The sequence below is a fragment of the Ascaphus truei genome, chromosome 2, assembly GCF_040206685.1.
Source record: "Ascaphus truei isolate aAscTru1 chromosome 2, aAscTru1.hap1, whole genome shotgun sequence".
NCBI lineage: Eukaryota > Metazoa > Chordata > Amphibia > Anura > Ascaphidae > Ascaphus > Ascaphus truei.
The window spans coordinates 137,805,465-137,822,669 of record NC_134484.1 but is presented as its reverse complement, the minus strand read 5'-3'; the positions used below and the strand labels follow the sequence as shown (position 1 = coordinate 137,822,669).

The 17,205-nt window shown below is 41.8% G+C and overlaps 1 protein-coding gene across 1 annotated transcript in view; it reads right to left on the bottom strand.

Annotated features, from left to right (window-relative positions):
- Positions 1–17,205, bottom strand: part of EMILIN2 (elastin microfibril interfacer 2) — a 77,159-nt gene that overhangs the window by 18,804 nt on the left and 41,150 nt on the right. The window contains exons 3-4 of the mRNA XM_075585267.1: positions 6,743–6,915; positions 3,116–5,020 (exon numbers count right to left, since the gene is read on the bottom strand). Of these exons, the coding sequence (XP_075441382.1) occupies positions 3,116–5,020; positions 6,743–6,915 (2,078 nt within the window). The remainder of the gene's footprint in view (positions 1–3,115; positions 5,021–6,742; positions 6,916–17,205) is intronic.

Below are 17,205 nucleotides of genomic sequence, written 5' to 3'. Positions count from 1 at the left end.
TTTCTTTTGATTGTGGCATGGCGTTTCCACACACCTGTGTGGTTTCACTTACTTTTGCACATACCCGGACTCTTAATTACTCATTGTTCGTCTAATTCATACATAATTTTGTTTCAAAAGACATGGAATTGGTTAAATTAAACCCTATTGGATATTTAAGAAAATATTGGTTTTGAGTAAAAAAAAAAAAGTTATCATGGAAAAACTATGGAATTTCAGTAATTATCATTGGGGTTCAAACTTTTTCTCACCACTGTAGTTATTTCAGAGACTACTGTGGAGCGATCTTCCAACTTCTATATTACCTGTGTTTATAGAAAAAAAAACAACAGCAAACCTAACATCTCCTCTTCAAAACGAGGCTGAAAATGTGCTGTCCTTTTGTATTTGTATTTTATTTTTATAAAAATATTTTACCAGGAAGTAATACATTGAGAGTAACCTCTCGTTTTCAAGCATGTCCTGGGCACAGAGTTATAAAAAATACATAGTTTCATTAAAAGAACAGGGTTATACAGTCAATTCACAGACATTTCATGGACAGATAGAATTTGTAACCTTAGTGTAAAATGGTCTATTTCTGAAAACTTTGATTTCTCTGCTCTGCCATCTCTGAGTGGTCCTGCTTTGATGAGAAACGAACACTAAAATATAAAAGCACATTACATGGGCTAATTGACCATTTTTTTTATTGAGTAATACAATGAGAGAAGAGGATGACTCATTTCATACAAAGTCTATACCCACGATGTTATTGTTCCAAGTAAGTGATGTTAGGATTAAAATTTGGATGGAAAATTATTTAGCATTACTAAAAATAAATTACCATACAATTCTGTTTGCTTGTCAGGTGGACTGTTGGACTTATTTCCATTACAGTTACATCATGCAAGGACATTTTGCCAACAAATAGGATATTGCAAGAAGCAAGACAGAAACATGTCATAATAATGATAAAAAAAAAACCTGTAGAATTGGTAAGGCATTTACCAATGTGAAGCATTTAATTACACCTTTGTTGGATATTAACAATTCAGAACAGAAGGGCAATTTTTAAAGCAACTTCCATCACTGGGGTATATGCCAACATTGTCAAGCTCAAAACCACTATCAATTCTGTCCTCATATTTTAGAAAAAGAAGAAGAAAAAAAAAATGGGACAAATTCTCAGTAGTTGATAAAAAAAAAAAAAAAAATTAACAGCCTGTGCACCTCTTTACATTTTTATTTTATTTATTTATAAAAAATGTTTTACCAGGAAGTAATACATTGAGAGTTACCTCTAGTTTTGAAATATGTCCTGGGCATAGATTATATAAATTGGATTGTATATCCCTCTGGTTTGCAGTGAAAGCAAAATGTATTTAAAATCTCACAATATCTTCACAATAGTTGCAAAACTAAAAAATAACATGTTCTTGACACAACTTTACATAGCAATGTAATAATGCAACACTTTTATAAGTGTCCCTCAGTGATCTTGCATACAGGAAATGTCCCAGAATCACACATCTCTACTTGACCCTGCCTCATTCTCTCTCTGTATAACCCCCCTATGGGATTACCATGGTCTTAAAGCAGCAGTCAAAGCTGCTATTCACCCCCCCCCCCCCCCATTTAATATGTGCATCAATACAATCCACACAATAAGTAATTAGCTAAGTTGCCGATCGATCCGTTCTCCTGTGATCGATCGGCGAAGATTCAGCTCGGGGGTTCACTAAATGGCTGTCAGTGCAGCAGAAGGGGACCAAAGATGCAAAGTTCTACGGGGAAAAACATGTGACAAGGCAGTCACTAGATACAATTGGTGCACTGCTAGAAAGAGGGCAGGCTCAAAAAGGGGTGTGCCAGAGCCTGTTTCAGAAGAGGAAGGGGATGTGACTTTGTAAATGGTTGCTATAGAAACAAAAAAATGCTCATTACATTATAATACATTAAAAATGTCTTTAAAAATTGTTTACAAAAAATGCTACAAGTATTTTCTCATAGTATAGAACTGATTTGTTAAAAAATAAAAAAAAACACATGTAGGATATTGCTTGAACTGCAGCATTAATGCTTGTTGCTGCAAAGAAAGGGTATTGCTAAAATCTCCAAGTACTGCAAGTAGCCAAGTTCTGGCTATTATAGTAGAGAGCTCACTTTTATACCCAAGTTCTTGATACTTGACTACATCTGCACTGTGCCACATTCTTGGATGCTGGTCAGATTTTCTAATATGGGGTACTTCAAAACCTAAAATGGCATGTCCCTCACACTGAATGGGTTTTATCCATGCAATACATTGAAACGTTTACTATTTACTTTCTCTTGACCTGAAGATCTTGATGTTGTAAATTTGATGGATTGTAAAATGCTTTTCTTAATCTGTTTATTGGTTTTAATTATTACGATGTGTTTACAAAATAAATGTGTATGGGTCAGAATGCCACATAGCTAACAGTTTTCAATGCATTGCTTTGTAATTAAGTTCTTCTCCACTGCCAGTGAATAATTATTTCAATCAGGGAAGTATGTAGTATGTGTCCGTCTTTAGGCTGCAAGCTCTGGTTTGTTTATTTTCCTCATCAACTTGCAGCAAATGTTATTATAAAGGATAGGAGAATGAAGAAAATGTGGTGATTAAGGAATTTTATCGTGAAAGAAATGGGACACAGAGTTTCTACAGGACATCATTTTGATGTTTCTTATTTTAAATGAATACATGGTTCCTTCTGTACAGGACGGCATCCCAGACAATAGTAGAAATTGAGAACAGATGTGCCGAGTTCTGGCACAAGCCACGTTCACTCCACAAAGTTACAAAGAATTAAATATCTGTAACAAGTTCTATCCCATTGAATGAGAGAAAGAAGAAAAAAAACCTACAATAATTATAGACCCAGATTAAACAATATTACTCTCTGGCAGAAACAGGGAACTTGGACTTCTGATTTACTACTAATTGAATATTAATTGTTTCTTGTGTGTGTAGTTTATCTTGTTACCTGTATCTAGAAACAGCTGGTGTGCGTTTCCTTGCCATAGGGGATGTCTTGATGAAAAACTTTTGACTCAATTCATTTTTTACAGATCTATATTTTTTTCAGTAACTAGGACAGATACAACTTACCTGCTCCAGGCTGAACCCTGAGAAGATCCTGAAGATCGGAAGTGATTTTGAAGACATGCGTATTAAACACCTGGACAGAATTCTTGAGGCCAAAAATGTCACTGGAATGTGACTTTATTGTCCCATTTATCTGATGTATGCAGGTCCACAAACTGGTAACATGTTTGTTCAGCCCATCTTTTATCCTCTGTAGACTGCCAGAGATTGTGTCCAGCTTCCCACAAACATTCTCCAACTTTGTAACTCGAGCATCAACATTAGAAATCTCCTTTTGGATTCCCGGAGTATTTTCTTTACATTTTCCTTTGCCAGCAGAGACTTCACTGTTCAGCAGTTCAAACTTTTCCTTTAGACTATTACAGCAGTTTTCATTTGAAACAGAATATGGGGTGTTGCTATAGAGTTTTTGGACTTCCTCTACTTTTGTATGAAGTCCTGTTTGTGTGTTTAGAACAGTAGATTTCACATCCAGCAACTGATCTTTAACGAGTTTCAGCTCATCATTTAAGAAATTCACATCTTCATCAACCCTGTGTAGGTTATAGCGAAGCAACCCCAAATCCTTCTGCACCGTTTCGATGCCAAGTTTGTTTTTTTGGATTAAGTCAAACTTTTCACTCATGGTAAAATTTAAAGACTTCAAAAGAATAGAATGATCTTCACCTCTCTGAAACAAAAGTTGGTATTTATTGCTATAGCTGTCGATATTTTTATCGTGCAACAATGACTGCAACTGACCCTCAATCTGTTGAATTGTATTCTTTAGATCATTTATAAGATGTGTGTTAACAGACCGTGGCTCATTTTGAACAGGCGAGCCCGCATCAATCTCTGATATGGTACTTTCCAGCCTATCTTCCAGCGACAGAAATCGTCGGTCAAGTAAGTCCTTTATATCTTCTGAATTATTCATAATCAACCCTCTCAAAGTTTCCTCAATATAAAAGCAATGCTCCTCTGCATTCTTTTCTGTAACGTTAATCTTAAAATCTAGTTCATTTAATTTTTCCTCAAAAGTATTGTCAGGGTTTAGGGCGTTGATACGGTCCATCTCATTGTCCATTCTAACATTTAGGACTCTGTTGGCTTCTGCAATTCTCTCGAGCTTTTGATCAAAATTCTTTATTTTATCATCAACGTCATCATTTGTGCAACAACCTGAACTGTTTGACCGTGTTTTCATCTGAGATCGGAGCTCGTTTATTTCTTTCCTGAGGCCAGTTTCCTTCTCTCTAAGAAGTTCCAACACTCCTAAACAACTATTCTCATACTCCTCACATTGTTGCTGGACATTGGTTATTTTATAGTCACAAGAGTTTTTCAGATCTGCCATTTTTCTGTCAATTCCATCGAGCATTTCATCTCTGAATGACTCAAATTTGGCATCTATATAATTCTGGTATACATCCACGCTAGACAGTGTTGCTGTGGGTCCACGTGCTACTTCTTGGAACTCCCTTAACCGTTCCTCATATGCATTTACTTTCTCATTTAGCTCCTCTATCAGATTACTTTTGCTCCGTAGGGCTTCTTTGACATCTGCCAGTTCTGAAATGATGTCCCTCACTCCATCATCTCTTTCTGCACTTCCAGAAATTCCTGGTATATAAATAGTTTCAGTTTTACCACCAAGAGCACTATCAGTATGTGGTAAGTTGTTAAGCCACGGAACTAGAATCTTACTTACATCTTCTTGAACAGTGATCTTTAGGTTTTCATTTACTCCTGCTAAGGATGTTTGCATGTCAATCACGGTCTGTGTAAGTCGAAGCATTTCGTCTTCAAGAAACAGTATTTTTTTCCCCTGTGCTTCATTCAATTCCTGTGACACTTGCTTGGAATCCTGGGGCTCCGGTGGTCCTCTCTTGGACTCCTGGGCATTTTGTGGTCGCCTGGTTATTTTGTCTGTTTAAAAATAGACATGTATACATTAAGTAACATCAAATTGTCACAAGTTTATAAGTCTGTGTCATCAATACACATACTTAACTAGCGAGAGATATTGTCTGATTTTATGTTTGCCCATATGTATTATAAGTCCCTGTATTGTCTCTTGGGCGGCATACAATGTTGGTGCTACAGTATACAAGTAATGATAAAAATGTAAAACATGCGTGGGTGTGTGTATATGTATATATGTATATATATCTATATATATATATAGTGTCAGTGTTGTAACAGCGTTGTTTTATTAGTTTTACCTCTCTGTAATTAAATTGTACATTTTCTATGCAGCATGCTTTTCTTGGTTTCTTTAGATAGATATCTAGAGATATATCTATATATACACAAAGAACAATTTCTGCAATCCTACCAATTGTGCTAAAATATTCTAGTGACTTTTTTACATTTAGAACCTATTTCTGTGTAACACACACACACAATATATACATAAACACACACACACACACACACACACACACACACACACACGCACACACACACACACACACACACACACACACACATATATATATTATATAATATATATATACACATATAAACTCACACTAAAAAACAAAGAGAAGAAATGCATAGTACAATAAATGTAATAGAATGACAGTAGGTAGGGCCCTGCTCATACTGCGGGTTCCGTTCCATGGCTCCGCCGTAAAGCAAAAATCGCCGAAAAGCGGTACCGGCAATTTTCAGCGTCTCCTACCCTTCTGCGCATGCGTAGACTTGCAGTCCCCCGTTCTGCACATGCGCAAACTCGGCCGCTCTCCCTTCTGTGCATGCATGAACTCGGCCACCCTCCACCCCCCTTTTACAGATGCGCAAACTTGGCCGCCCCCCTTCTGTGCATGTGCAGACATGGCGGTCCCCTTCTCGGTACCGCCATATTGGCGGATCGCCGAAAAGCGAAACGCTGAGAAGCAATACTGTACTACAGTGTATCAAGGTGACAAATGCCCACTCACGAGATATCAGCTGACAATGCGCAGTTTCAGCATATACTGTAATGCTAGGCATTTGTGATCCAGTTGAGAAAAAACTCCAATCTTGAGCAGTGTATTGGCAGGGGAGTCCACCTGAGCGACCACTCTCTCTCAACTCCAGCCACCTGATCCACAGTGGATGTAGAAGGATCAGAGAAAACTATGGTCGTGGCCCTGCTCACAACCTCTTAACGTGGAATACACTTGCCCTGCAAGGCCTTGAGTTGTAGATCAGAGAGAACTGGAGTTCTAAAAGTCAGCATTCTAGTGTGATGACGTAGCAACAATCCTATGCGTTGCAACACTGCAAAAACGTCTCCCTGATGAAGTCACGTTTTTGTAGTGATGAAACGCCTAAGGCTGTTAGTACATCATCACACTAGAACGCGATCTGTAGCGCTGACTTTTAGAACGCTAGCTCTCCCTGACCTACACCTCCAGGCCTAGCAGGGCAAGTGTATTCCATGCTAAGAGGGTGTGAGCAGGGCCACCACTATCGTTTTCCCCTATCACTCTACATCCACTGTGGATCCGGTGGCTGGGAGTTCGGATGGAGCAGTCGCCCAGGTGGACTCAAGATATGAGATAGGTTATTAAAGTAACACTACACACATTTCAGTAGACCATGAATGATGCGCAAGAAAAGCTTGAGATGGGGAAGAACTGAAATATTAAATTGGAACCTTACCCAAATCTTTCCTCCCACCATTAGGTAGAGGAGTATGCAGAGGAATTGGCTTTGCCTTTTCAGTGGGACCTTCCTTGCAATCGTCACCTTTATAACCAGGGCAGCATCTCCATTCCAGCTCTGTGACAACTTTATATGAAGTTGTATACCTTGGTCGAAAGCTCACTTTGTGACTGCAAATAAGGAATTTGGGAAATACATCAAGAGTTTTATAAATACAAAGGTTAGTAGGAATAGATTAACAGTTATTAAATAGCATGTTGCCAGACACAATAAGTTACAACCTGGAACGCATTCACCTATAAACAGCATTTTTGAGTATCTTTCTTAGCATCCTTTAGTGAATATGGACCTGTGTGTGCAGTGCTTGAAAACACAGTGACATAGTTACATAGTAGACGAGGTTTGAAAAAAAAAAGACATATGTCCATCTTGTTCAACCGATGCTACATTTAGACGACAGATACTTATCCTATATTTGATTTGATACTTATCAAGTATATTGATCCAGAGGAAGGCAAAGAAAAAACCCCAGTGAAATATAATCTAATAATATCTCATGAGGGGAACAATAAACTCCTTCCTGACTCCAGTAATGGCATCAGATTTCTCCCTGAGCAAGATCATTCCAATGTTCACTTATTTGGTATATCCCTGTATACCTTTCCTTTCTAAAAGTAAGTTCTCAGATATCTAATGTTTCTGCCATGGGTAATTATATATATATATATATATATATATATTATATATATATATACAGTGTTCGACAATTGTATACATTTACTCGCCCGGGGCGGGTGGATTTAACCCCCGGGCGAGTAAATATTGGCACAAGCAGCACACGTGTATTTTTTAAATTTCCCGCCGCTCGCGCTGGAGAAAAAAAAAAAAAGCCGGTTCTCTGATCACTGCCTTCGCTCCTCCCCCGCCTCTCAGCAACTTCCCCTCCTCAGCTCTTCCACTCCTCCCCCTTCCGCCAGCCAGCTCCTTCCACGCCAGTCTGCCTCAGGCCCCTGCAGGGCCATCTGTCACCCCCCCTCCCTCCCATCGGGCCATCCGTCACCCCCCCTCCCTCCCATCGGGCCATCCGCCCCCCCCTCCCTCCCATCGGGCCATCCGCCCCCCCTCGCATCGGCCATCCACCACCCCCTCACATCGGGCCATCCACCCCCCCCCCTCACCCCAATCTCTCCCGGCCTCCGTGCCCCCCCCCTCACCCCACGCGTGCCTCTCCCTGCTCTAAGCAGGGGAAATCCCCTCACCGGAGCCTCTCCCGGAAATCCCCTCACCGGGGCCTCTGCCTGCTCTAAGCAGGGGAAATCCCCTCACCGGGGCCTCTGCCTGCTCTAAGCAGGGAAATCCCCTCACCGGGGCCTCTGCCTGCTCTAAGCAGGGAAATCCCCTCACAGGGGCCTCTGCCTGCTCTAAGCAGGGAAATCCCCTCACCGGGGCCTCACCCTGCTCGGTCTAAGCAGGATACTGCGGTGTCGGCGTCCCCCTCTGGAGGGGGCACGGCCCCTTGCAGAGGCCCTCCTGCCGTGCGGAGGCCCCCGCTGCCATGTGCGGACCCCCCTGCCTTGCAGAGGCCCTCCTGCCGTGCGGAGGCCCCCGCTGCCATGTGCGACCCCCTGCCTTGCGGGTGAGTGTTTGTGTGTGTGAGTGACAGACTGTGTGTGTGTGTGAGTTCGTCTGAGTGAGAGTGGGTGTCTGTGTCTGTGAGTGTGTCACCCTCTCTCCCTCTCCCTGTGTCACCCTCTCCATGTGTCACCCTCTCCATGTGTCACCCTCTCCATGTGTCACCCTCTCCATGTGTCACCCTCTCCCTGTGTCACCCTCTCCCTGTGTCACCCTCTCCGTGTCACCCTCCCTCTCCGTATCACCCTCCCTCTCCGTATCACCCTCTCCCTGTGTCACCCTCTCCCTCCCTCCCTGTGTCACCCTCTCCCTGTGTCACCCTCCCTCTCCCTGTGTCACCCTCCCTCTCCCTGTGTCACCCTCTCCCTCTCCCTGTGTCACCCTCTCCCTGTCACCCTCTCCCTCTCCCTGTGTCACCCTCTCCCTATGTCACCCTCTCCTTGTGTCACCCTCTCCCTGTCTCTGTGTCACCCTCTCCTTGTGTCACCCTCTCCCTGTCTCTGTGTCACCCTCTCCTTGTGTCACCCTCTCCCTCTCCGTGTCACCCTCCCTGTCCCTGTCACCCTCCCTGTCCCTGTCACCCTCCCTCTCCCTGTCACCCTCCCTCTCCCTGTGTCACCCTCCCTCTCCCTGTGTCACCCTCCCTCTCCCTGTGTCACCCTCCCTCTCCCTGTGTCACCCTCCCTCTCCCTGTGTCACCCACCCTCTCCCTGTGTCACCCACCCTCTCCCTCTTCCTGTGTCACCCTCTCCCTGTGTCACCCTCTCCGTGTCACCCTCCCTCTCCCTGTGTCACCCTCCCTCTCCCTGTGTCACCCTCCCTCTCCCTGTGTCACCCTCTCTCTCCCTGTGTCACCCTCTCTCTCCCTCTCCCTGTGTCACCCTCTCTCTCCCTGTCCCTGTGTCACCCTCTCCCTCTCCCTGTGTCACCCTCTCCCTGTGTCACCCTCTCCCTGTGTCACCCTCTCCCTGTGTCACCCTCTCCCTCTCCCTGTGTCACCCACCCTCTCCTTGTGTCACCCACCCTCTCCTTGTGTCACCCACCCTCTCCCTGTGTCGCCCTCTCCCTCTCTCTGTCACCCTCTCCCTCTCTCTGTCACCCTCTCCCTCTCTCTGTCACCCTCTCCCTCTCTCTGTCGCACTCTCTCTTTGTCTCATTCTCTCACTGTGTGTGTCTCTCATTCTCTCTCTTTCTCTGTGTGTCTCTCTTTCTCTCTGTGTGGGTGTGCCGCTCTCTGTGTGTGTGTGGGTGTCTGTCTGTCTGTCTCTCTCTGTCTCTCTCTCTCTGTCTCTCTCTGTGAAGCGCCGACGTCCAGACACTGGTTAAGGGGTTCAGGAAACTAGTCATTCACATCTGGCTTTTATTTCTAGATCCGACATTGACACACACACACACACACGACTAATTGTAGTATAATGTAATACAATAAATACATTTATGTCAAAAACGAATGTTGTTCTGACTAGGAATTTATTAAATGTATTTTATTTATATATTTTATTTTAAAGCAGGGTTGGGGGCGGGACTAGGGGCGGAGTTGGGGGTGGGACTAGGGCGGAGTTGGGGGCGGGACGAGGTGGCGAGTAGATTTTTTGGTTGGGCGAGTAGATTTTTGGGTGATTTGTCGAACACTGTATATATATATATATATATATATATATATATTTATTTATTTATAAATTCAGCACATATTATAGATAATATTTAGCACATAGGAACACAATCATTTGATTCTTTCCAGCAGTGATCTGTCTGGTGGGCTGTTTAGTACAGTCTTGACAATTTGCATTACTGGTTTTGTTTCACTTTCTTTTCTCTTTTTTCCTTTCTCTTCTTCCTCCGTTATTCCTCCCCCCCTTCTATTCATAGAAAAAGGGACATTTATTAAAGAATTTATAAGATCACATGCTTTCATCTTGTTCTAATTTGATCTATTTAAGATTTATCTAAGGTCTTTGATATAATACAATACAATAATATATATATATAATCATATCTCTATATCTCATCTCCTGTCTCTGGAACATATACCCATGGCGTTAAGACAAAATGAAATAATACAAAAAATATATAGGAAAATAGTATTAAGCTTTAATGATTATTAAATTGACAAATTTTTATATCTGTTGTTTCTAATAGTAGTTATACTAATATTTGACCAATTTCTGATAATTAAATATTTAATAAATTTAAATCTATAAAGTTAGTCTTTAATTGATCTTCTCATACAAGCCCTCAAAATGAATTAATTATCGATTATTAAAATAATATGAATATATGAGTTGATCATAAAGAGCAAGATGATTCTGGCGCAGCAACCAAAGAGTGGGTCCCAAACAAAGAAAATTAAAAATGATACTTTATTGATCCATCTAAAAAAGTGGAGGCACTAACCCTCCTACGCGTTGCGTGTTTACAAAAAAACACTTTATCAAGGAGTATATAGTGTACCAGTAGTGCTTACTTACATACACATACAAATGCCCCGTTTTGGCGCCAAAATGACTGCACGCCTTCCAGGACATCAGGATTGAGAGATCTACAGTGAGTACTTTTCAATTCATGATTGCTTTATGTGAGTCCAGGGACCATCCCAATGAGGGTTTGATCGGGGTTTCTTAGCCCTGCACCTTACCCTTTCAGGGTAGCTTGGCCCAACTGGGGACGTTACTACCTTCAAGCAGTTTCATATCCCTAACCTAGTCCTGTACCATGAATATATGAATACATTCAATGGATGCGATATTGAAGCGCCTTTGTCACTTGGAAATATGAGTTGATCAATTGGATTTTATAAATGATATTTATGTTTAATTTCTATCCAGTCCTCCCTTTCCTTAAATACCATATACCATCATTATAATCTGGTTGTATGTGTGTAAGTGTAAACTGTTGTATCTATATACCAACATATATACATTTATTTCTATATATGCTTAATTTTACTATGGAATCATTGAACACTAAGATTAATAGTTGAATATACTAACAGTGTACAGATACACTCATACACATGAGAGAATATATTCATATATCTTAAATGGAGATTTAGTTTTTTTTTTTTTTTTTTAAATGAATTATATGGCATTTACTGTTCAGTTATATAATTATATATCTGATTATTTTTATTTAATCAATTTTTTATGTTAGTATTAGATATATTCTTGTATTTGCTTTATATTCACTCTGCACAATTTTATTGTTATATACAAAGAGTTAATGTGACACAAACAAATCTCCAACTGTTACCAATCAGGCCATTTAGCTAGATCTTATTTGATTGGATCGTTTAAATATATATACTAATGAATTACATCTAAGATCCATCCCCTGATGAAATCAAGTAATGTGAAGAAACGCGTAGGGTGTATGTCGCGTTGCTAGTGTGGTTGCTCACTTTGGCATCCTGGACTCATAGACGCTATTGGCTGCAATATCAGCTTGCACGCAGTACACAACTCTGCCCGGAATCTAATACACGCCAGTTGTGTTGCCGGAGGACATCAAAAGTAACTGTGTCGCTCCCTGAGTTCCTGCTGGACGGAGACCCAGAGGAGCATTGCGATTCCATGCGGTGAAGTGATCGAGTGAGCTGAGTAGCTTAGTCCTCGTTTGGTGCAATCAGTATACCTCATAACATACTATTTTAACTTTGTTGTTTGTGAGTTTGCATTTTGTTGGAATTTTAATATCCCTTTAATGTCTATTTTTTTGGACTTATTGCACTAGGATCGGGCGCTTTCTTTTTGTACATACATATATACACACACATATATCAAAAGAATAAAAAAAAGAAAAGGTGTCCCACTAAAAGCACTCAAGCAAAAAGTAATAATAAATTGATTTATTCAAAAAAGACATGAATTACACATAAGAGATAAAACAGTCCCCAAGGAACCCCTGCAGCATAGATTCTAACCTAAACATAGGATAGAGGTACTGATTTGTAATATGGTCTAAAGATGACACAGAAGCCATATGTAGTGCAGAGAAGGAGAAACAGTAATATAACCTACTCCTATGATTAAAAGACCGACCTGTCAGCAAGTAAGTCTATAATAGGTTGCTATATGCTGTAACCTAAGTACTGCTGTCAGTAATAATAACTACTAATGCAATACCACTCCAATCACCAACAATGAGGCATATAATACATATGGTAACCACAGGTGAATACCAATGAACAAAATATACTTGCAGATCACCATAGAGTTGTAAACATGTAAGTCCTCAAAAAGGGTCCTGAAGTGGCATAAATTGCAAGAGGTCATAAAATGAAATGTCCAGCTGAGGTCCACAGCAAAGTATGGGGGGTCCCTGGGGAGTGCAAACAGACACAACCCCGATGTACGTTTTGCACCCTTTGCTTCGTCCGGGGGCTTAATGTAATGGCGTCCAATGAGGGTTTAAAAGGACGCAGACAAATGATGTAATCCAATAGCATTGCGAGCAACAGAAAAGAAACACAGCTGAAGAATAAAGTCCAATAAGGATTGGATATCTGATTGAAATTCTTATTTACCTGGACAATACCAGGAAGAATACTCGTCCCATCCCACTTTCCATATGCACAGGTCTTTGCATGCAGCCGATTGTGACAGATCTAATACAGAGTATTCTTTCTGGTATTGTCCAGGTAAATAAGAATTTCAATCAGATTTAGAACCATGCAGCTGATTATGACAGAAAAAATATGATCATTCTTCCTAGTATTGTACAGGTTATTAAGAATTTTATTAAGTGTTAGGCCCTGCTACAGGTATGCCTTGTAAGTGGCAGCAGGCTTAAGACGCTTTGGCCAAAGGGTTCAACTAAATGACCCTTTTTACTCTGTTTGTGTTTGTTTGTAGTATATATTGCCATGCCCAGTAGCACTCCGTTTTGACATACACACACACACACACACACACACACACACACACACACACACACACACACACACACACACACACACACACACACACACACACACACATTTTGTGGTAACTTTTGGGGCTTAAATGAGCTGACTGGGTATTTGTGTGTTTTGTTAACCCCATTGGATTGGCAGAGCCAGATTGAAACTGCTTTGAAAAAACATGCCAAAAAACATGCCAATCCGCTCATAGAAGGGCAAGAGAATAGGGCCCTTTGTGTATCCAAATGAGAATGAATATCACAAGCCTTTTATTTCCACAGAATTGTTATTGATATTTGCACTGTATGATATTATACACTGGTTTTTATTTTCTTTATTTTTTTATCCATATATACTGCACTGAGCACGGAGCAGTGAAGAACAGTGCCAAGGAGGACAATTTTTCTGTAAAGCCTTTTATTAATACATTCTTAGGGAATGTGGCAGTATATCTAAAAACTATCGTCGCAATCCCATTTTAGTATGACATTTTAACGCAGTGATATTAAGCTCTAGCGAATCTGTCCCTTTGACTTACTATAGGTTCATCAAAACAAGCTCTAAACATTCTGTGCCAAACACATAAGAATGCCAGTTTGTGAATTATTGCAATGACTGTTAGAAAAATATCTCCAGAGAGTCTTGTTGGATAGCAGAATTAACTTTGTCCACACTTCAGACCTGGCATAAGGATGGAAATTAACTCCTTCAATGCAGAGCAAGTTGGAAACCGGCTGTAAACGTAGGAAAATACTAAGGCAATGTACAGTATAAAACAACTCAAAGCTTTAAATTGAAAGCGGGGCACGTATAGGGTTATAATAGTGCTGTATGTGAGGTAATGGAGGGGTGGGACCGTGTGCAAGTCCACATGTACCTGACCTGTAAGCCGTTAATAGGAGATCTACCCTCCGCGGCGGGTAAGCGGCGACTGCAATGAATAGCCCGTTACTCCGTGTCAGTGTCTGGTGTGGAGTAGATCCACTACTCACGATTGATCACTGCTCCCCTCTCCTCAAAGCAACGCGGTGCACCTAGAAAAGGTGATCCGTGTCCCCCTGTGGCGTCTCTCCGATCGGAAGATATGAAGCAGGAACAGAGGATCAGAAGAGATACAAAAATCCACGAACAAAAAGGATCCTCCTATGCGTTGCACGCCCTCTCTGGCACTTTCTCAAGGTGTGTGAGTAAGTGCGTACACTCCCTGAAAAAGCGCCAGAGAGGACGTGAAATGCGTGGGAGGATTCTTTTTGTTCGTGGATTTTTGTATATTTTTATGTAGCCCAATAAAGTGTTTTTAACCCTACTTTATTGCTGGCGAGTTCTGCATCTTTAAGGGGCGGTTGCGCTTCTGATCATCTGTTCCTCCTTCAATGCAGAACCTTGACAGAGAAACGCATGTCATTAGATGGCATTTTGCTACCTTATAGACTGCAGCAATCATGGGCATGATTCTGAAAATAGGAAAATATTAACCCACGATCAATAGTTTAGAAACATTTGCAAGAACATTTTCTAGCAGGAAGATCAGAGATCCACAGAAACAACAAGTTGGAATAACAACCGACATATGCAGGAAATTCAAAACCTAAAGAAAAATTGGACAACAGGAAACAATGAGAAGATAAATCTGTCATGTCTTGTCTCCAGCCTGTGTTTTTTTTCCTGCCTTTGCTATAGTATCTTTTTCTCTAGTCCCGTCCCCTGTTTCTATGCTTCTTTGCAATAGTGCGGTCTTTCAGGCTGTTCCCTTAGCAACAACCTTTTCCCCACACCTGAGGTTTTGATATGGTCCTCTCTCCCTGGTACTTGGTACAGTGCTGGCCCGTTTCCCTCAGGGGCAGCCTGCAGTTAATCCCTTTCAATGCTTGCCAGATTCTGCCTTGTTTCTCCCCACTGCACTGCCTGTGATAACATTGCTTCTTACCAGGCTCCTTTAATTTATGCATTCCAAAATGTTTTCCCTTCATTTCTGTTTGTAGTCGCATAATAAAATCATCAGAAATTGAAAGAAGACTCCATTTTGAGGATGGCACTGAAAGAGATGACAGTCTCTCAGAATGGCCATAGAGAGTTGGAAGTCTCTCAGAATGAGGTTCACTCTCCGCATAGAACTGAATGCCTCACACCAAGAGGTCAACAGTATCCGGACAGAGGTGGACATATCGCAGAATGAAGTTCATACTCTCCGCATAGAACTGGAGACCTCACACCAAGAGATCAGCAGTTGCCGCACAGAACTGGAAGTCTCTAAAAAGGAACTTCACAGTCTCGCTGAGGAGCTGGACATCTCACAAAAAGCCATCTACACAGTCTTAATATGGATCTTTAAGTCTCTCAGAAGGAGCTTTACACCCTCAACCTAGAGATAGAAGACTCACGCTAGGAGACCGGGAGTCTCAACTCAGAAGTGCGTAAATGGAAGGAGGACTACATGGAGGCAATGAATATTATATAGACTGTAAAAAGAGAAAATACAAGGCTGAAACATGAAGTTGGAAGCAGAGCAAACTGCAATGTCTGCATACGCACCTCCAGAATGCCGAAGAGAAGCAGTGATCTCTGCAGGCTGCTAACGAATTTCAAGTGCTGCAGGAACATCTGAGTATCCAGTGTGTCCTTGCAGAGTAGCATGAGGAACTGAAGGCTACCCTGAGCATCACCAAAGCATCGCTGGAGGCCACGCTTAGAGGCCAGGTGACTCAATATGAGAGGGCGCATGAGAAGGTCCAGAACCTGAAGCAAGAGCAAAACCTTATTGAAAGGGGAGAAAAGCAGCAGAGTAATTCAGAAATACTACAAAGCTCTTGTCCAAGCAAGGTTGGAGAGAGAAAGGTATCAGCGCAAATGCTCTGCATCACTCACATACAGGCTACCTACAGAGGAATGAAAACTCATCAGCTAAAATCGCCAGAATAAAGCAGCCTGCTTCTCCAGTCAATATGGAGAATGCAACATCAAAGAAAGAATTAGGAGCATTTGAAGCAGTGTGTAATTTTGCTCCAGTCAAAGTTTAGGAAATGTCTGCAGCAAAGACTCTACAAAAAATGAATGAAGCTGCTGGTGTGATTCAATCGAGATATAAGTCCCACATCACAACCAAGCTAGCTGTGCATTGCTAGAAGCGCACCCACAATGACATCTCAGTACTACGATCGGCATTCCACACAATTCAGGAAAGAAGAACCAAATTACGACTGAGAAGCGCAATACCAATACAGTCATGCTACTGTGGCCCCAAGCCCGGAAAATGAAAATAGCCGCTAGAAAGATTAAGGCTTTGGCTAGAACGAGGCAGGACTGTTTCATTGAGCACACCTCTACAGCTACAACATTAGTTGACTACAAAAAAAGAAGAGGCCACGGGAGTCAATAAAAAGAGATAAAAAGTCTGCCTACCTTGAACCACCGTGAGTATGGATACGGAACCCGATGCAGTTGGTCACCCTAAACTCAATGAAGAAAAGATCGCTTGACGCATAGGAAAACTCCTTACCAAATATTCTAAAGAAGAAAACTGTGCTTAGGAAAAGTCCTCCTCGAGCGACTGAAGAGCGCTGATTTCAAGCACATTCTTTTTTTTTTTTTTCCAAACTTTTTTTATTGGGTAGGTACACAGTTACATGAATACAAATGACAACATTTTTCATCCCAATACATAACGCCATTTTCAATTTTTGTAGGGGGAGAGGCAAGGCAGCTTGCCCATAAGGAGCACTTCCCAAGAGGGGAAAGCTTGGTATAGTACCAAAGTGGGGGAAAGGGAGAGGGGGAACCTGTATGGGGGGGGGGGAAGAACAGGGAGGGAGGGGAGAGGAGGGGGGAGTATTCCTTCTTCTGGGCGTCCTGCGTCCCAGTTATTAGGGCTGCTAGATCTCCATGGGGGGGGGTCCTGTTTTGACCCGAGGGGGACCCTCGTCCTATAGTGACA